General features: G+C 33.4%; 1 protein-coding gene, 1 long non-coding RNA gene and 7 other non-coding genes across 11 annotated transcripts; all 9 read right to left on the bottom strand.

Moving 5' to 3' along the window:
- Window positions 1-4,981: 4,981 nt before the first annotated feature.
- LOC112529249 lies at window positions 4,982-11,199 on the bottom strand. Of its 3 annotated transcripts, XM_025140447.1 has the most exons (14): window positions 10,663-10,684; window positions 10,502-10,592; window positions 10,289-10,342; window positions 8,689-9,002; window positions 8,364-8,456; window positions 8,185-8,275; window positions 7,538-7,631; window positions 7,316-7,413; window positions 7,124-7,193; window positions 6,848-6,957; window positions 6,458-6,574; window positions 6,161-6,237; window positions 6,021-6,065; window positions 5,005-5,589 (listed from the first exon to the last, which is right to left on the bottom strand). In XM_025140447.1, the coding sequence occupies exons 4-14, from the start codon at window positions 8,925-8,927 to the stop codon at window positions 5,136-5,138; spliced, it is 1,488 nt and encodes a 495-aa protein (XP_024996215.1). In that variant the 5' UTR covers window positions 8,928-9,002; window positions 10,289-10,342; window positions 10,502-10,592; window positions 10,663-10,684; the 3' UTR covers window positions 5,005-5,135. The 3 variants fall into 3 exon arrangements, with proteins under 3 accessions (XP_024996199.1, XP_024996215.1, XP_024996207.1); XM_025140439.1 differs by lacking the exon at window positions 10,289-10,342 and having other exon boundaries at window positions 10,663-10,805; XM_025140431.1 differs by lacking the exon at window positions 10,289-10,342 and having other exon boundaries at window positions 4,982-5,589; window positions 10,502-11,199.
- A 5,982-nt stretch (window positions 11,200-17,181) lies between these two features.
- Window positions 17,182-17,286, bottom strand: LOC112503377. The gene has a single exon (XR_003067947.1). It is a non-coding gene; the product is annotated as a small nucleolar RNA Z103 (small nucleolar RNA).
- A 91-nt stretch (window positions 17,287-17,377) lies between these two features.
- LOC112503396 lies at window positions 17,378-17,482 on the bottom strand. The gene has a single exon (XR_003067960.1). It is a non-coding gene; the product is annotated as a small nucleolar RNA Z103 (small nucleolar RNA).
- A 1,122-nt stretch (window positions 17,483-18,604) lies between these two features.
- Window positions 18,605-18,676, bottom strand: LOC112503355. The gene has a single exon (XR_003067942.1). It is a non-coding gene; the product is annotated as a small nucleolar RNA Z105 (small nucleolar RNA).
- A 319-nt stretch (window positions 18,677-18,995) lies between these two features.
- Window positions 18,996-19,100, bottom strand: LOC112503371. The gene has a single exon (XR_003067946.1). It is a non-coding gene; the product is annotated as a small nucleolar RNA Z103 (small nucleolar RNA).
- LOC112508119 lies at window positions 19,078-20,482 on the bottom strand. Its single transcript, XR_003068613.1, has 2 exons — window positions 20,397-20,482; window positions 19,078-20,289 (listed from the first exon to the last, which is right to left on the bottom strand). It is a non-coding gene; the product is annotated as an uncharacterized LOC112508119 (long non-coding RNA).
- LOC112503366 lies at window positions 19,193-19,296 on the bottom strand. Its single transcript, XR_003067945.1, has one exon. It is a non-coding gene; the product is annotated as a small nucleolar RNA Z103 (small nucleolar RNA).
- On the bottom strand, window positions 20,121-20,192 carry LOC112503360. The gene has a single exon (XR_003067943.1). It is a non-coding gene; the product is annotated as a small nucleolar RNA Z105 (small nucleolar RNA).
- On the bottom strand, window positions 20,247-20,351 carry LOC112503483. Its single transcript, XR_003067993.1, has one exon. It is a non-coding gene; the product is annotated as a small nucleolar RNA Z161/Z228 (small nucleolar RNA).
- Window positions 20,483-21,294: the final 812 nt, after the last annotated feature.

Consider the following 21,294-nt stretch of genomic DNA (forward strand, 5'->3'; position numbering starts at 1 on the left):
CGACGTCGTCCCATAGCCTTCTGCTATAGCTTTCTGCCCTCTCCGACAGCCGTTGCCCCTCCCTCTTCTTTCAATCGACGTCGTCCCATAGCCTTATGTTATAGCTTTCTACCCTCTCCGACAACCGTTGCCCTTCCCTCTTCTTTCAATCAACGTCGTCCCATAGCCTTCTGTTATAGCTTTCTACCCTCTCCGACAACCGTTGCCCCTCCCTCTTCCTTCAATCACCGTCGTCCCATATCCTCCTGCCGTTGTAGCTTTCTGCCCTCTCCGCATTTGATATTTAATATTTATTTTTTATTGCATAAATTAATTTTTTCTATTAAAAAAACGAGATTTGGAAACATCTTCAATTTGATATTTGAATTTTTTTATTTAAAAAACGAGATTTGGAAAGAAAAATAGATTTTATTGCATTAATTTTTTTTTATTAATTTTTGAAAAAAATTAATTTTAGTTAATTTTATATAATAAATTTGCAATTTTAAAATATGACGTGGATTTAAAATAAAAAATTAAGATGACGTGGAATATCTTAGTTGACAAAAAATCTTGATGATGTCAGCATTAACAGGTCAACCAGACCCTTAAATAAACAAAAGGTTTGATAGAGATCCCTAAATGAAGATTTTAGAAGTTGGTTCCATTTTAATGCAATTTTCTCTAATAATAATAATAAAATATACTTTTTATGAAATATTAATAATAAAATTTAGAGCCGATTATAGATGACTGAGCCGTTTACTGAACGCTTACCCGATAAGTGCTTACTTCCTTACCTGATGAACATGACAATAGTAAAAAATCTTGTCCGGTAACAGCAATGATAAAGATGAAGAGTCTTACTCGGTAAGTGAGAGTAACGACTCTTACCCGGATAAGCGTTTACCGGGTAAATTGTTGTATACAATACCATTTTGATTAACCTGGATATCCAACCCGTTATGCGAGCCGACTAATCTCAGGACGACCACCTGCTTTGCAGATAGACCGAAGTCACCGCATTTAAATCTTCGTGGCCACAAGGGGATTTTTATTCCTCCTTGGATTTAAACCTGAGACCTCCTGATACTTTTGACCTTTGGAGCCAAACTTAAACCAATAAGGCACCACCCTTGTTTTGATATACTATAATCTTATCCAGTAAAACAAATTACAATGTTGACTTCTAATAATAAACGCTTATCGAGTAATCATTTTGGTAAACGGCCCCTAATTTTCAAAATACAATTTATAATTGGATGGGTTTAAATCTTTAATTTGTTTTATTTATAAAACAAATATTAAAACCAAACATACAAACATTAGAAGTGGAAACTTGTGAGTTATGCATGTTGAGAGGACAGATGTTGATTTGTGAGTGGTTCGTGTTGCATCTTCGCTGGACCAATAGCGGTTTATTTAGTGTTACTTACGGCGCCCACCGTATCGTGGGACCTCCTCACATTACAAAAATCCATCCATCTCAATCTATTATTGGATAAAAGATGCTTTCTCTTTCTATTTAATTAATATTATTTATTAATAATTTTATAATTTGTAATAGTTGTTATCAACTCATATTAATATATTTTGATTTGGAATTTTGTAAAAAAAAAAAAAAAAACCAGTGACGGTCCCAAGATTTTTGTCAAGGGATGAATCAAAGACTTGCGTAATTGTATGATTTGTTATAGTTGAATGTCATCGTTTCAAGAAAAAAATTGTTCGGTCGATTTTAAGAGGTTTTTTCAGTTGTTTTAAAAGACTTTTTCAGTTTTTAATTGGTATCTTTAGGTTTTTTTTGTTGATGTCTTGTATTTTCCTGGTATCTGAAAGTACCCCTTAAAAAATTATATGATAGTTTAAAATCCAATATATTTAAACGACTCCACAAATGTGTTTGATTTACACCAAGAGCGAAGAATCAAGAGATCGAGAGCGAGATCGGGAGTTTTAGAGCAATTGAATAAGAGATGAATTGGAGAACTTTTAATAACTTATGGTGAATATCAGTTTGAATCTCACCTTGGGGGATGGAGAGAAGACATAGAGGTATGAGAGGGTGAAGACATAAGTGAAATATGTCAAAAGTATTTTGGGAACATGAAAAGAAAATGTAATAATATGCATTAGTAACTTATACTATATGTTATTTTAATTGTAGATTAAGAGATTTTAAGACTAAATGCATAAAGTAGTAGTACCTAATACATTATAAGTTGTTTTTAAGTCTTTTAAAACTTTGTGCATAAATGTATAGTACTTTGTGCATTAAAAATTGTTTTTAAGACTTTTGATAAATCTGGTTTATAAGGTAGTATAGATAAAGTTACCGTGAAACCTCTAAATATAATTTTATATCCTATGAAGGCATATAAAAATAACCGTCTTTACAATATGTAGAGAGTTGAGTTCCGGTGAAACTGGAAGTTACAGTGAAAAAGGAAAGAATGAATCTCCACAGATCAATTCTAATTGAGATCAACAGTAATGAAATGCACCGAGATATACTGGATCAATTCTAGCATAATTCCTTCTGTGAGGGTAAGACTAAAAGTGATCAAGGGTCCAAATCCTCTCATCCGTTTCTCATCTTAACTCCTATTCTCACATAATTCTTCATCATGTAAATTAACCTTCCAATACAAATTTGAAGGACATGTAATGCTTAGCACCATCACAAAATACAACATATAACCACAATGGTGCTGTCTGATTGGTTTGAGCTTGGCTCCAAAGGTCAAAAGTACCAGGAGGTCCCAAGTTCAAATCCAAGGAGGAATAAAGATCCCCTTGTGGCCACGGAGGTTCAAATGCGGTGATTCTGGGCCATCTGCAAAGCAGGTGGTCGCCTGAGATTAGTCGGCTTCGCATAGCGGGTTGGATATCCAGATTAATAAAAAAAAAAATACAACATATCAATCATATACTATAAGAGTATCTTCACATTTCTTACATTCTCACAAATACAAAAACTTCTTATATGATCCCAAATCTTATTAACAATCCAGTGTAAAAATATAACAACTGATTCAATAACCAAATATATAAAACTTGCTGAACAAATTCAAAGTGAGCAATTTTGAATAAATGTTACCAAATAAACCCAAAAAAATGTTTGAAATCTTATAAATACAATACGTATTTGGTCTCTCCCCTCAGCCATATGTTTCATGAAATTAGTCGAGTGACATGCAAATTGGTCTAGACACCAATTTTTTTAAGAAGGGTGTTCTAGACTAATCCCAATAAATTGTGATTGCAAGAAATCAGTCATGATAACTCAATGACCAAGATTATGGTATACGCCTGAAATCAAAACTGAAACAGATTAGATATTTTATCATATCTTTTAAATACTCAAATCATTAAATATCATCATATATTATTATAGAAATTTTCACCCCTTTGTGCTACCAAAAGTTAGAAAACGTAGATCCCAATTAATTGTAGACACACTTACATTAATTATTGCTTTTTTTTATTTATGTTGTGGAGATGTCATTTTCTGAGTGGTTGACAAAATTATACATTAAAATATGTAATTGGAGTATTAAATTGTGTATCGGTTAACCAACGGTATCTTATGTCGTGTTAGTTACGGCGCCCACCCTATGATGCATGCAACCTGGTCACATACAAACAAAACCTTAAATACTAATCCAACTCACTATTTTGTTATATTAATACAACTTAATATTTTTTTTAAAATTAATATAATAAATATTGAATTTTTTTTTTCTATTTCATATCATTTCGTATGAAAAAACCTACATATTTTGACATTTTTTTTCAGTATTTGAGAATTACAATATAACTTAACATTTTGACTTCATGTCATCAGTAGTTACATGATCTACCGGTTACTGGTAAAAACCCGTGTGAAATAGAAAAAACTGAACATTTATTACACTGACTAAGAAAAAAATATATTACAATTACCCTAAATAAAATATTTAAGACAAATTTTGTTGCATTTTAACCTTAATTTATAACCTAACTGAACTATATGCATGATTTATGATCTAACAAAACCGAATTGCGTACTTGATTATTCGTTCCATGCATCGCCATCGTGACTTCATCAAGGTTCAAAAAGTCTCGTAACGATGTTTAATGCTTGAAATCAAAATAATCGCTTTAACGTTCAATAGTTCCACAAAACCCCTCAAATGGATTACCCACATGCAGTCCTCATCCCTCAAGCCCGATGAATATTCTTGAACTACACCTTGTGGGTCCCGAAGGGACAAAGGAGAGTGGTAGGCTGTTTGACAATTGTTGAATGGTTTGGTGCAGAATGATTAAGTGGTCAGAATAGTTAAGAGACTCATGATATAATACAAAATGAAATATAATTGTTTGGTAATTGTGTACAATGAAATTAAGGCTCTTAATGGTTAAGGGAGATCCATGATACAAAATCATTCAGAGGGTTTTAGAACTATTAAGAGACAGACTTCTTTTTGCTAAACAAGATTCACCTCTTAACGATTCAGAGGTTGTCTCTTAATAGAACTATTAAGAGGTTAACAAACAACCCATGAGCTAACTTCAAAAACCCATCTTCAGTAGGATTACACTAGTAATCTTAGTAGATTCAACGAAATGCATAGAAAAGCGCACATCTATAGCCCGATGTGACCAAAATTTTGGTTCGCTTGAAAAAGCTCAGTTAAGCCCAAGAACCCCCGTAAAAATAACCAATCAAAACCCTTACACAGGCTTGTATTTTTGCTAAATAAAAACGGATTTGCAAGGCCCAGGCTTTATGCATTTTTTTTTTTAACCTGGATATCCAACCCGCTATGCAAGCCGACTAATCCCAGGGTTACCACCTGCTTTGCAGATAGCCCGGAGTCACCGCATTTGAACCTTAGTGGCCACAAGAGAATTTTTATTCCTCATTGAATTTGGACTTGGAACCTCTTGATATTTTTAACCTTTGGAGCCAAGCTCACCCCAATCAGACACCACCCTTTGGTTGACTTTATGCATATTTGAATTCAACAGCTCAAGCTATGGCCAATTAACACTTGTTATAATGCACTAGAAGCCTCTCATAAAGGATTTATACATATATACATATACATATTCATGCAACTTTTCATAACAAATACATCATAATGAACAAATATAAACCAAAAATGGGTTTAATTGGTTGTACCAATCCCATCTAACACATCCAGCATATTAGCATTTGCATACTTCAGATCTCTCCTTGGTGAGCTCCCCATGCTTCTACTTGATGCAAATATCTCAGCTCTCCTCTTCTTCTTCACCATCACAAATTCTTGACTTTTGCTCACTCCCGGAACCAATGTTCTCCGTTTCGGAACTTCTTCCAGAAGATTCTTGTCCTCCGAAGAAATCTCTATCCTTTTGTGTTTACCATTGGAGTGCAGATTTAACGTCTTTGAAGTTGGAGGAGATCGAGAAGGTGTGTATTTGGGTATGTTGTCTCTATATCGCACCAGGCTAATCAGACGGTGAAGCCAGATGATCAAGTCGAGAATATATCGATCCATCTTTTGTTTATCGGCATGATACAGTGTTTGCAGCCGAATAATGTTGTTACTACCTGCTGTCTTTTTCCCAAACTCGTTTCTGCAAAGACATGAACTCTTTTCAGTTACGTCCATCGACATCTCATTCAAATTGCAACGTTTGAATATCAACCGTCTTAAAGCTATGTTTCGCAAACTAATATAAGATGATAAGCAAGCCGATAAACTAGAACATGTTTGGTAACACTAGATGAAACGCTAGACGGCAATGTAAAATGACCTACAAGAACATTTTGAATAATTAACTGGATAAACATTAGGGAATAATTGAGAAAAATGAAGTGAAAATCGCCTGAAAATTATTGAAACACTCCTTGAAGTAGTTTCTCAAAAAGCTAGTAGTATATGCTAACCAAACGAGGCTTTTTCAATAAGTTAGCTTATAGTTGCCAAACATGGCCTAAATAATATTCAACAACGGCAAAATAACAGAACTTTTACGGGTCCAAGTCGATCAAAATGGTCACTTACCCAGTGTTTGCCCACTCTCCGACCCACCCGAAACCTTGATGAGCTCTGCAGGCACAAGAAAACAAGCAGCGTGAAGCATCAGTAACTTGAAGAAGATTGTATGCAACATTGGTGTACGAGACGAATATCCGGAAGCGTACTTGGTGGTATCGGTAGCTACAGGAACGAGCCAATGAAGAATTTTTTCCATCTCCGCTTTAATTTGAGGCATTGTCATCTGAACCAAACCACAACACGTTAAGTAGAACTTTATAATTACATTACAACACACATTCAACGAAGATATATATAGTTTGAAGTATATGAATCTTTACATAATGCAAAACTCGCACACACTCCTAATCTTTGGTGATGCTTATATCCGGTAACCCGGGTACCAGTAGGCCAATGGCTTGGTTCAAAGCAAATATATATACTCCATACGAGAGACTACTTACCACTTCTTTGGAATCAAGAGCTTGTACGCGAGAACGTAAACCAGCCCTCACACTGGCTGGTAAACCGTTGTATAATGTGTCCCTCATATTAGGAGGCAAGGAGGTAGGACGAGATGCCTGCAAAAAGTTATCGAACCCCATATATTCATCAAACAACCAATAACTATGAGAATAATAAACAAAATAAACCTTGAAGGGTAGCTCAACCGGTAAGACTTCGGTTTGCTATTCAGAGCCCAGAGGTCACAAGTTCAAGTACCCTCAGACCATGGGAGGGTATGCTGGCTGTTAACTTCAGTGCCTCATGGGATTAGTCGAGGTGCGTGCAAGCTGGCCTGGACATCCTTCCGGCTACCAAAAAGAGGCTAAACTAAATAGAAAGCGGCTTACAATGTTGTCCATTTGAGTGATTAAGTTGGCATAGTGTAAAGCAAGACCAGCGACGCCTAGTCTTTCACGTTTCTTATTAGGATCCTTGCCATTCATTGTTGAACTTGTAGCTGAAACAGGCAATGTAAACGACGCAAGTCAGAAAATGATAGCACACACGGAATCTAACTCKAATTCCTAAAACGTTCTTTTTTGTGCGTGTTTATGGACATTTAACTTGATGAGATTGCATTTATAACATCCTGAAAACATTCATACTAAATTGTATTGCAATACCGTTCTCTTCAAAAGCCTCGGCTATTGCTTGATGAATGAAGGTGACAACATCTACAAGTTTCTCCACAACCTACTAACGGGAAATGCAAAATGAAAAAGTCGTCACACGTCAAAGCATAGATAAGAATAGCCAAATTATTGAACCCCGAAAGAGAAGGGGAAAGGTCGATGGTAAGTTATATTAGTTTGTACCTCCTCCAAACTTTTGGACCAAAGAGATTTCTTTTTCAAGTTCCTCACAAGTTTTCTTTGATGCTTTAGCTCACTTTGTAATATCATCAAACTCTCTCCTATCAAGGATACAAGAATCAAATGTTAATTAAATAACCGAACCCCACAAAAATAACAACTAGAAAAAATTATCCAAAGTAAATATGCATAGATAAACAATACAAGACTTCCATGACGGCTAACCTTTTCGAGGAAGATGCAAAGATTCAACTTCCTCAAGCTTACGCCGATAATCTTGTTCAAATCTGTCCAAAGCATGATACTCATGGTACAATTCCTGCATAAACATTTTGTTTAGCATCATGAACACAATCTGTAGCTTATATCTGGCCAAAAACGGCTGAAATGAATAAATAAGAAATATATAACGTGAAGAAAGTGTCCAATCTTAAACCAATTTCTTGAAACATGCACATACAATTGAAAGAGCAGAAACTATTCAGATACAAATTCATACCAGATGTAACCATAGGAAAAACACTCGAAAAAGAAAAGGGTAGATTATATATAGGGTACTTTACCATTAACATTAAGTCAAATTTTGCAAAGAATAACAATTCTGCAACAAGACAACGAAGTTGGATGGTTTTTATAACATTATTTTAGAGTTGGGTTGTCCTCCTGACACCGAATAAGGTAGAATAAACTTTAATCCCATTTTTCTTTGTAATCTTGGATATAACTGATTGTGTTTGAGGCACCACGAAACTAAGTCATGAAAGAGAAGAGCCTTGATACATTGTATCATATACATAAAGAACAGGAAGCTGACTGATGACAAAGAAACATATACACAAGATGAGAAGAATATGATACAAAAAGTGACTTACAGAAGTATGCTGAGCCAGATTTGCAAGTTCTTGCATTGTAATTTCAGCCTCCTCTCTAAGTTGTTTGTTTGTTACAGGATCCAGATCCAATCTGATTCATATAGACATTTCAGAAACATGTTTTGGTATCAAGAAATAAGATGTTGGCTATCATGCTACTTGAAAAACTTAACTTTTACCTGACGAAGAAACGATCCAGATTATGCCATTGTGGATCCTTGCACATATCTCCAAATCTCACCACCTCTCTCGAGAAAATTTCAAATTCCTCTCTACGATAAGGACAAACCATACTATGTAATGAGCGCAAAAATGCTTTCAACAGGAAACACTGGCATAAAAACTCAAACCAATGTGCACCCTAACTTGACCCATTCCCTTTTCAGCTACGTTTTTTTCTTTGTTAGCAGTAAAATATAACCTAAATTGACCCATTTTCACAAAGATGGGTCCAAAAATGTGCCCTCTTTAATGGCAACCAATGTTTTGTAAGAATGAAATTACCTCTTGTCAGCAGCTGCAATACATAATAACTCCTTCATATCCGTAGAAACCAACAACTGCACCCCTTCTGAATGCAAAATCTCCTTTTTAAGGATCTGGATGTTTTCTTCCGAAAGGGATTGCATCAAATTGGAACCCTTGACAATAGTATTAGCTACTTCAAATGCCAAAATAGATACTTTATTCCCCCTTAAAGCCGTATTAGATACAAATCCACTGTGAGAATTCAAATTTGACATACTGCTTCCAAGAGTGTCCAAGACCTCAAGACCTACGCTACCAGCTTTACCAAGAAACGTGCTTACATGAGGTGCCTACCAAAATGCAAGACGAAGAACTACATTAGTACAATAGCATACTCAAATAGGTAGCAATTGGATATTATTAGAAGAAATCAAGAGAGAGAGATGACCCACTCTACTCTTAGGGGTAGACATCAAGTCTGCATACATCTTACCATCTCCAAACCACACCTTAGATGGGATATATTGGGTTCATTTAGTTCGGTTTTGGTTTAAGAGAGAGAAAAAAAGGAAACAAGAATAAAAAAAGACATTTTACGTATAAATCTTATGTAGGTTGCTTACTTTCCTGAACGAGACTCATGTATTTCAACTAGGATCCCTTTATACCATCCTATATGTGCTTGTGAGTGTATAGAAACTCACATATATATCTTGATAAGCAGACATTACCACATAGACATTTAGGATTGATATCAAGAACATTCTAATATGATGATGATTAAGATCCAACTACTTGTCTATATCAATATAAAGATGTGAATTTTGAGTCCCACTAATCTCACCCACATATGATAATAATAATAATAATAATAATAATAATAATAACAATAAGGGGGTGTTTCCCTGTTTGGATGAGCATTTGTTTATCTAATGAGTTTCTAGTGTACTGGCAACTTACTTGTCTTCATGATTATTTATGAGTTAAATAACAAGTTTTGACAAAGTAACAAGTAGGTACATTTAGTTTGCTACCCTAGTCCTCCTTCTCCAAGTACTCCTATTACACGTCATGTCCTCAGTGATGTCTAAAGTCACCACGTCCATCCACAATTGCTCACCACATGTCCTCCTCGGCCTCCCCTCCTCACCCTTTCGACCATCACTCTTTCTACTCTCTCACCAATGCCCGTCATTGGTCGCCTACAAACGTGCCTAAACCATTGCAATCTCCCCTCTCTCAATTTATCCATTATTGGGGGTAACTCCAAACTTTGCTCGGAAAACCTCATTCAGAATCATGTCTAGCATGGTCCGACCATATGTCCACTTAAGCATCCTCATTTCCGCAACTTCCAACTTTCAAAACATCCACATCACATCTAAACAACATATATGGCGTATACTTACTCAAATAGCACCTAATCACTTTCAAATCGAACATCCACGCACCCCACCCTAAATAATCGAATTATAGTGTTATTCCTCTTCTTCAACTCTAGAAACCAAAGCTTATCATCCAGACACCTCCTACATTACCATAATTCAAACACACATAAACATACATTACCATAATTCAACCTTCACAATCTAAAGCATGTGAAGTATCAAGACATGAACATCATATCTTTGCATACCCAGAGTCAAGCAATTCCTACTTCCATAAGTGCAAGTCATGGAGCCAAAAGAATCTACAAGAAAAGTGTGAAATCAATAAACTGATTCCAAATTTCTATCAGGGGTATTTGATGATTTAAATTATGATTCTATACTCAATTTTTTTTCAAACTCATCTTTTAACAAAAAATAACAAAGGCGACAAGAAAGAGGGGAAGGAATTGAACATATACCTTGCTAGCCCCAACCCTAGCAGGGGTGGAGGGTTTCAATTCTCTTGAAATCGAGAAGAACAGTTCACCGGAATCGTACGATGTCGTTTTCCTATGATACAGATCATCATCTTGTGTGTAAGAAGAAGATAAGATTGAATCATCATTACCATTACCATTACCATCATTATAATCATTCTTCTTCTGCTGCTGCTGCTGATGATGATTACTAAAGCTCTTGACCGACCTCAGCTTCCCTGAAAACTCCACACTACCCTTATCATTGCCGTAATCCGCCGCCGTGCTCCGCTTCAACGTCCCACCGGTACATACTCCTCCCATTTTAAACACCCAAAATTGAAAGATCCGTTTAATTGTGTTCACCCAGATAATCTAACAAACCAAATCCATAGCTCACAACAATTGACGAAAAGGAATGAATCAGAAGCCATATAAAGAAAAGAAGATGCGAATCAGGATCCGTGAGTATGAGACTATGATTGCAAGTGGGAAGACGATAGAGAAACGCGTTGATTTAGGTGTTTCTTGCTTGCAGATTGGGGAAATGGGATCTAGTTGTTGTGAAAATGAGATTGATGAAAAGGAAGTTGAAGAAGCAAGAACGAAAAGGGTAAATTGGAAGAAGAGTGGATCAGAATTCAGAAAAGAGGGGAGTAGGGTTTGACCGTGGTTTAGATGAAGAAAGTCGTCTGCTTTCCAGAGATTTTGCCGGTGGTGGGTTCATGTCACTGTCAACTTCCTCTTATCCCCTCTCTGTAACCATTTGCATTTATAATTTTTTTTTATAAGAAGGAATTGTTTGTTTATCTTTTAATAATTTTATTAAAATGTAATATTTGAATTATTAAGAGATAAATTTTGTTTGATAAAAAAAAATCTGTTTTTTAATGGTTCTAAAATTCTTTGAATAGTTTTGTATCCTAGATCTCCCTTAACTATTAAAAGCTCTAATTTCAATGTATATAATTACCAAACAATTATATTTCATTTTGCACTATATCATGAGAGCCTCTTATTCATTCTGACCACTTAATCATTCTACACCAAACCATTCAGCAATTACCAAACAGCCCCTTATCTTATCCGGTAAAAAATGGTGACTGATATTCGGTTAGTGTTTACTGGTTTTACAAACATTCATGTATGCCATTTTGACTGCAGATAATTTTTACCCGATAAAGTAATTGAAGGTGATAACTTTTATCTGATAAATATTTTTACCCGATAAAATAATTCAAGTCATGATATCAATCAAACTGATGTAAACAAAACCATACACAACTAAACCTTAATTGTGCTTAAATTTTCATATGGAGACCAAACCAGTTACAATCGTAATCAGAAATTTACGAGATTTTGATGGAATTATGTGATTAAATTCAAAAATCAAGTTGAAACAAAAGTATGCATTAAATGCATTTGGATGAATGTTGACAAAACGTAACAAAGCATTTATGTGATTCACAGGTTTCGTAGACAAATGAAAAATGAGACAAAAGAGATCAATTTTTTCCACTTTTTCTTCTTTGACTCTTTGAATTAGCAAATGGGAAACTTGGACTTATCATTTGTTCACAGGACAAACCAAGTGTATTAAGGTTGGACTTTTTGGATATTTTTTTATTATATTACTAGTTGTGTATTCGCGCAATGTGATGGGAGTCGTGAATTGTAACGATTTTGATGTTTCATTGGTTTTATTAGAGAATATTTAACGATGATATAAGTTATCCTTGGTTTTTACATATTAATACAATTTGAAATAAATAAGAGTTACGGTTCCAATTACAGTCTATCGATGGAAAAAATTGTAAGACAGTTTAAAATCCAATATATTTAAAATCCAACATATTTAAACGACTCCACAAATGTGTTTGATTTACACCAAGAACAAGAATCAAGAGATCGAGAGCAAGACTGAGAGTTCTAGAGTAATTGAATGGGAGATGAATTGAAGAACTTTTAATAATTAATGGTGAATATCAGTTTGAATCTCACATTGGGGGATGAGGAGAAGACATAGAGGTATGGGAAGGTGAAAACATAAGTGAAATGTGTGAAAAATATCTTGGAAATATGAAGAAAAAAAAAAGTAATAATGTGCATTGGTAACTTATACCGTATGTTATTTTAATTGTAGATTAAGAAATTTTAAGACTCAATGTATAAAGTAGTAGTACTTAATGCATTATGAATTGTTTTTAAGACTTTTAAGACTTTGTGCATAAATGTATAGTACTTTGTGCATTAAAAATTATTTTTAAGACTTTTGATAAATCTGATTTATAAGATAGTATAGACATAGTATTTAATGAAAAAAAATTAATTTTTTTATTAAATATCAGTTATTGTTTATATTAATTTTAAAATTTGAAATCATAAATCAACGTTACTTTGTTTACTTCTTAATAATTCTATTAATAGACAAAAAGAATTTAGTAAATAACAAGGGTCCAAAAATATACTAACAAATTACATTGTAGAAAAAAATCAAAATAAAATTTAACTAGGCAATCGTTATATGTTATTGTTTACTGTCTATCTAATATATTTTATCTGGTACCAATGTATAATGTTATTGGCTATTACTATTTCTACATGCTTGACTATTTTCATACTTCAACAATTCAACGAATAACAACTTTAAGGTAATGTGTTTGCTATTACTATTTACTTATGTTTTTTGCGTAATAGCTTTTACATATGATATTGTACTATTGTTTGACGATCTATTTATTGTTTTGTGATTAATCAATAAATTTTCATACTAAATATATTCAGTAATGCATCTTATATATAAGTTCTATAAACTTTTAATCTTAACATCTTATTTTAGTGGAGTAAGAAAAGAAGGAAAAAGAAATTCAAATTATTTTCATCAATTATTTGATTTTTCTTCTCTTTTTTTAGATTCGGCTACACACTAAAAGATTCTATTTGAGTCCTCAAACAACAATTCGTTTCTCTGCTTGTCCATAAATCCTTAATAATCATTCTCTATCATTGATCTCTCATTAACTCTCTCGATTACTTTCTCCACATGCGTTCTCTTTTTGTATCAAAATAACACATATTTCTTATTATAACCTAAGAAAATCATTACCTTTTAAAAAACTTACCAATTATAGGAGATGGTTAAACTCATATCTTTATTTTAGGACTTCAAACCCATCTTTTTTTTCATTAACCTGCATATCCAACCCGCTATGCGAGCCGACTAATTCCAGAGCGACCACCTACTTTGTAGATAGCCCGGAATCACCGCATTTGAACCTCCGTAGCCACAAGGGGATTTTTATTCTTCATTGGGTTTGAACCTGATACTTTTAGCCTTTGGAGTTAAGCTCAAACCAATCAAGCACCACCCTTATGGTTAAAACCGATAAAAGACCATCTTTTTTTAATACACTATACTATTGGTTGATGATTATCTAATAAGCAGTATGTTAATTTTAAATACTTTCTTATCTATAATAAAGAAAAATAAGATTTCTTTGCTCCATGAATTATTTGCATTTCTTCTATTCCAATTTTATTACTAATGAAAAACATTTATTGAGTTTTTTTGTACTTATCGAGGGCTCCTAATTTTACATAAGTCCAGGCCTATAAAATGTCAGGAATGGCCAACTTCATGGTTTTAATCTAAATTATCTTAAAACATAATTAAATTTTTAGTCATAAAATTATGTAAAAAAAACAAGTATTTTATTCTCTTTCATTTGATACTGAATTTTTGTGAACTATTCAATAGGGATTTCAATATTTCGAGCACGAACATATTCACATGCAAGTATGCTCATACTAAATCTTGACTATACTATAAATCTTTTACGTATTCTTAAAATCTTCTAAACTTCAAATTTACAACTTATCACTATATATATATATATATATATATATATATATATATATAACTTTTTATGTTATGCGTTTGAAGTTCATAAAATTAAACGATAAGCACATTTATATCCCACAACTTATTTGGTTAAGTCATATAAACGCCACAAGATATTTCCAGAAGGTTTATGCGGTTTCATATCCCAAAAAGTAACRACGRCTAATAAAACTCATTTTATTGTAATAACCATCAAATGGTCAAACCCATGTGATTCATGATCCAAAACATACCATTGAAGGTTTATGAGGTTTCATATCCCAAAAAGTAACRACGRCTAATAAAACTCATTTTATTGTAATAACCATCAAATGGTCAAACCCATGTGATTCATGATCCAAAACATACCATTGAAGGTTTATGAGGTTTCATATCCCAAAAAGTAACAACGGCTAATAAAACTCATTTTATTGTAATAACCATCAAATGGTCAAACCCATGTGATTCATGATCCAAAACATACCATGGTTTTCGTTCAAAACGTTTCAAAATGGCTTAAAGGGTCCAAATACACTAAAAATGCAATTATGCCAATTACACAATAAACATGTGTAAAAGATTGACAAAGGTCATCCTCAAATGATATTTATCTCAAAAATACCCCAAAAGTCGAAAATGAACATTCTAGGGTTTTATAAAGTCAAATATACTAATTGCGAGTATATCAATTACTCAACATTTAATAAAAATCTTAAGCAAAACGACTGAAAACTGCTCTAAACGCATTTCTCAAAGATTTTTCAACACAAAATGCACCCAAGATACTTATAAACACATAGCCCATATACCAAAAAACATTTAGCCTAGTAGTATGTGAGTTTTTGGCCTCCTAAATGTTAAAGGTTCAAACCTCACCTTTGATGAGGAGAGTGTGTGAGCTTTTATGTTTTATTTGTTGTATATAAATATTATATACTTCAAAAAAAAACACATAACCCATATGTATTTGAAATAATCTATAGAAATATATTGATACTAAAATAATAACATTTTAACATGTATACAGTTTTATCAAAACAACTAGAAGTCACTTACCAAATCCAAGCTCCAAAGCTTCCAAAAACTTCTCTTCTACCCCCAAATCCTCACATAAGGAGAGGGAAAGGGTAGGTGATGCAAAATGATCAAACCCTAGCTGTTTTGGTGAAAATTTAAAGATCCAACCATTCAATCTTCTAACAACCTAAAAATCACCAAGCAATGCCTTAGATAACCCAAATTTCCCCCTTAGTCTACATGAACTTGGCCACGACCTTAAGGAGAGGGAAAGGGTAGGAGATGCAAAATGACCAAACGCTAGTTGTTTCGTGTGGCACGGTCGCCCAGATCTCCCCCTTTGAGTTTAGTGCTTCACACGAATTAGGCAACGACTAAGGTCACGGACTAAAGTTGTGCCTAGGTCACATGTACCCCTTTTCGTGCTAAAATGACATTTTCGATCCATAAACATGCATAGGTTACTTAAGGTAACAATATAATATATATCACTATAGAGTTTTACATATAAATTTTGGATTAGGGACAACATTTTCTTTGCCTTTATTAGTTAGAATGTTTTGCCACTTATGCCCCCTAGTTTGATCCAACCTTTTTGGTATTATCAAAGGCTTGTTGAGAACGAGGCCTCACTGACTTGCAAGTCCAATTAACAAAGCGGATAGAACTTTGTCATGTTAGGTTGATTGTATTAGTCCAATTCACAAGGAGAATGGGATTAAGCAGGCCAGATTTTCGTTTTATCCGCTTTTGTTATCCATAAGTGCAATGACACTTTCCAGAACGATAGTGCTTCAGAGCTAAAACCGAAACCGGAGGATGGAGTTCATGTTACTTAGTCGTCTACGCTTATAGTAGCCATAAATTTCATATCTTTGGGATCTACTGCTTTGTTGGAGTAGAACCGCTCCCGAAATTCAGGTGAGGAACATAGAAGATGTTGTCATTTTTAACTAGAGACAATAATCAAACTCCTAATTTGCACTATTTTTGTGTCTACGATGATCATGGTTGTTCTCACGTTGCAACAAGGTGCAGGGAAGGGTTGAATAAAAAGATGGAATCAATGGAGTAATAGATTAGAACCAAGGCATCCTAAAAACGTACATTTATGACAAACGTTGTGAGATCTCAACATCAAGTATTACATAGGTCAACATCATAACATCAAATCTCCAAATATCAAGGTATACCTTATGTTACATATATTGGCTTATAAACTGACTCGATACAAAGGCATTTCTCAATATATATATATACCGGTTCATGCATTGTGATCTCCAACCATATAAGTACATAGAAACATTTCATGAGTTTCAAAATACATGATTCATTCTTAAAAATAAAACATCAAGTATGCAATATCATAAATATATAAATCAACCGTAAAATTAATTTGCAACTGTGCAAAACATTTAGCTATGCTACCTCCAAGAGCCGGTACACATTTCAAGGCAACCAGAAAAAAACAAAATAATTTCATCACTGAATGTGTAACATAAGGATTTCTTATATATCTCCAGAGAAACTTTTGGAAGTTTTGGAGCACTAAGTTCTAACGCAATGAAGTACTCTTAACACCAAAAAAAAACTATTTCGGCATGGTTTTTGGGGGTGGCTTTCTATATTTGGAAGAAAGCTTATCCCCCCTCTTATAGTATTCTGTGTTTTTTGTAATGAAATTGTTGCCTTTCAAAAAGAGTTTCATAAACAAAAAAATAATGCGACTAAAAAATAAAAAAAATTGCTTTATTTTTATGTAATAAGTGATGAATGAAAACAGAGTGTGGATCAGATTTCTGGCTTGGATTCTCCCTGATAAGGAGAATTTAATAAAATGCGCTCAGTATAATCAGCTTCGATCATCTGGGGAAATAATCATCACTTCCAACCTCCGCCAAATATCAATAAATATAATCAAAATTAAAAGTTACATTCAATAAAATCAAATTCCTTAAATGAAAATTACTTGGAACTGAGAGATGGATCAGATTTCTGGCTTGGATTTTTCTCCAAAAAGAGAGAAAAAAAAAGAGCGCTCAATAATTTCAGATTCGATCATCTGGGGAAATAGTCATCATTTTCATCATCTCAAAATCTTTTAAACAAATCAACAAATAATACAAAACCTCTTAATCGTAATGTAGAATTATATAACCCTCCACGATGTCTAGATAAATTACAAGTAAAATCTAACCAAGAAAAACAAAGCAGGTATCTTCACATCATTAGTATTTACATTTGATGATCTTATATACACAAGAGATAGTGATGAGATGCTAAAAGAACAAAAGCCGAGTATGTAGCAGTATCAAGTTGGGCCAATCAAACAGTTTGGCAGAGACAAGCTACAGAGCAATTGGGATGTGATGAACAAGGAACCGTGTACTTTTATGACAACAATTCAAGGGGGTTGATATCCCCACCCCCTTACATCACTTTTCACCCCCTCCTCCTCTCACTCACACCCTCACAACTTTTCCTCACTCTCACCCTCACCCCCCACCCCCCTACACAATCACATCCCCCTCACATGCATCTATAGGAGGGGATGGAGTTAGAAAAACCCCAATTCAAATATAAAATTATCAAAGAATCTAATCATGCATGGAAAAAGTAGACACATTGATGTGATATTTCACTTTCTTAAAGAACTAGTTCAAAATGAAACATCAGAAAGAAGTAGCAAGCAAGATGTTTAATCTAACATGTGTTCCACAGTTAGATTATGGGAGTGCTTGTAGGTTTATTTGATAACGTTTTGATCACCCATCTAGTAAACAGGTTGTTTAATAATGTCCTGATTGTAAGACGGTCTTTAGATGTTTATTATTTTCCAAGATTTTAAGCTTTCAGTTCATGTAGATTATATTTTTTGCTGCTATTTAAAAGTCCACTTTGATGAATAATAAACATTGAGCATTCATCCCAATTGTTGTTTCCTTTGCTCTCTTAAGCAATAACATATTTTGCAGAAAGCTTCTCACCCTCTCTTATAGTATTCGGAGCTTTTTGTAATAAAATTGTTGCCTTTCAAAAAAGTTTGTAAACAAAAAATAATGTTTACCTAATAAGTGCTTAAGGTTAGGAGTCAATACTATAATTTATTTGTAGTAAATCAAAACACATGATTTTTCATTCAAAAGAGACGATTTAACAAAATTCAAAATGAAACACAATGAACAGATTAAGCAGAGAAAGGCGAACATTCAGAATGAGTAGGAGGTTTGCTATTCCATTCATGAATTAATCGGACAATTAAACAATCATCAYTATGCTCGCCAAAACATCAGTTTAGCACACACACACAATTTTTGCTATTCCATTCAAAACTCCAATTTTTGCTATTCCATTCAAAACTCCAATCATCATTAGGTTTGCTATTCCATTCAAAACTCCAATTTTTGTTTCCTTTTGCTCTCTACAGCAATTTAATCAACATAATTTGCAGAAAGCTTTTCACCCTCTCTTATAGAATAATCAGTGCTTTTTGTAATAAAATTGTTAAGACTTTCAAAATAGTTTGATAAACAAAAAATAATGCGACAAATAAATAAATTGCTATATTCTAATGTAATCAGTGGTGAATGAAAACAGAGTGTGGATCAGATTTCTGGCTTGGATTCTCCCTGATAAGGAGAATTTAATAAAATGCGCTCAGTATAATCAACTTCGATCATCTGGGGAAATAATCATCACTTCCAACTTCCATTAAATATCAATAAATATAATCAAAATTAAAAAGCTACATTCAATAAAATGAAATTCCTTAAATGAAAAATGCTTGAAACTGAGAGATGGATCAGATTTCTGGCTTGGATTTTTCTCCAAAAAGAGAAAAAAAATTGAGCGCTCAGTAATTTCAGATTCGATCATCTGGGGAAATAATCATCATTTCCATCATCTCAATCTTTTAAACAAATCAACAATTAATACAAAACCTCTTTGTGAACAGAATCGAAATGTAGAAATTATATAACCCTCCATGATGTCTAGATAAATTACAAGTACAATCTAACAGAATCAATAACACAAAGGGAGAAATTTAATATCGGGTGCTGGATTCAACACCATGGCATTGAAGTTAAGCCAAGGAGTCAAACTTCAGACCCATTAAGCAAAAAAATTATGATTACAAAGACGTTAATTTGAACTGAATCATACATTTTTACAGGAATGAGATGGTTCAAAAACAATGTTACAATTAATAGCACTCAGGATGAAAAGGACTTCTTGATAGAAGAAAAATCATAGACCTTTCGATCTCAGCACAACATCATCATCATCGTGCAGAGATTTGAAATTGACAATATATGAAACATATTTTTTGTGTAATAATCAATCTCAATCAAATCAATTATTTTATCAAATTGTAATAAGAATTTTGAAAAACATAAGAAAACGTATTTCCAAAACGTATATTGATCTGAGAAAATAATTATAGCAATCGATGTAGAGGACTTCTTCAAACTACAAGAATCAATGACTTTTCGTCCTCAAAACAAGATCGTCATCATCGTTCAGACATATGAAATAGAAACAATGATGAAGCATAACTTCCATACATAAGTTAATAATTCAAAATTGAAGCTTATTAAATTCAAATCGACAAAAAACAATATGAAATTTGTAACTTTTGGCACATGATTTTTCGTTCAAAAGAGACGATTTAACAAAATTCAAAATGAAACACAATGAACAGATTAAGCAGAGAAAGGCGAACATTCAGAATGAGTAGGAGGTTTGCTATTCCATTCATGAATTAATCGGACAATTAAACAATCATCACTATGCTCGCCAAAACATCAGTTTAGCACACACAAAAAAACCATGGTAGAAAACCGACGGTAAAACCATCAGCAAATTTGGATCAATACATCAATTTATCACAGTCCTACAAAAAGACGTGATTCAGACGACCGTCGTGAGATTGAATCCAGAATCGTCACTTGGTTCAGTAATCGACGAAATGAACGAACACAAAGAAGTGGTTTGCCATACCTGAGGGACTTTAAATCGCTAATATCTGCTCTGAACCAGAAGAACCGTGATATGACAATGGGAGGAAGAAGCTGTTTATAAAGAGGACGCCGCTGTGCCGTTGTGGTTAGGGTTTCATCGGCGCCGAGTTTAAGTTAAGCTACCGCAGCCCTATTGACCTAAAAGCCCACAATCTCTAAAGCCCATACGTAAAAATATTTCTTAAAAGAATAAAATAAAAGGTTAAATGTATAAAAGAGCAACCTACTTTCATAAAAATTTTTATTATAGCATTCTACTTTTGTTTTTCTTTATTACAGCAATGTACTTTCAAATTATTTTTTATTAAGGCATTGTACTTTAAAAAATCTACCCATAATAGCAATGAGTAACTTGTTACCTTTTAAACCGGTTAACCCTTTGACTTTTTTGCTTGTGTGGCTTTAGTGTTTGGAATAATTAAGTATTTGGATAATTTTTTGAAACAAATAAGTGCTTGGAGATTCCAAAACATGTTAAATAACTCATTGGATAATTTTTTGGAATAAATAAGTCATTGAACAATTTAAAACATGTTAAATAATTAATTGAACAATTTTTTGGAACAAATAAATCATTGAACAATCCAAAACATGTTAAATAACTTCTTGGATTTTTCTAAAACCTGTTGGATACATTCTTATGACTTGTACAACTAGTTAATGTGGTAAAATAGTGAAAAAATCCGAAAAAACCCAATGAACATTCATATTTTGAACGATTAAATCCCTAAATATTTTTTGAACCAAAAAATATTTAGATCTATAAAATTAAACAAATATAACAAAAAAATAATTACATTTACAAAAAGAATAATTACATTTAAAAAAGATTTTTGATAAATTTTATTTTAATTAAAATAAAAATATATTTAGTCAAT

The sequence above is a fragment of the Cynara cardunculus genome (assembly GCF_001531365.2).
Source record: "Cynara cardunculus var. scolymus isolate 2C chromosome LG 1, CcrdV1, whole genome shotgun sequence".
Lineage (NCBI taxonomy): Eukaryota > Viridiplantae > Streptophyta > Magnoliopsida > Asterales > Asteraceae > Cynara > Cynara cardunculus.

What these genes read in the sequence shown, in the direction of transcription:
- LOC112529249 (XM_025140431.1), bottom strand. Translation starts at nt 10,822, where the DNA reads ATGGGAGGAGTATGTACCGGTGGGACGTTGAAGCGGAGCACGGCGGCG. An exon ending in TTTGCATCTTCCTCGAAAAG is followed by an intron (nt 7,414 to 7,537) that starts GTTAGCCGTCAT and finishes TATCCTTGATAG; the next exon opens with GAGAGAGTTTGATGATATTA. An exon ending in GGAGAGTGGGCAAACACTGG is followed by an intron (nt 5,590 to 6,020) that starts GTAAGTGACCAT and finishes ATGTCTTTGCAG; the next exon opens with AAACGAGTTTGGGAAAAAGA.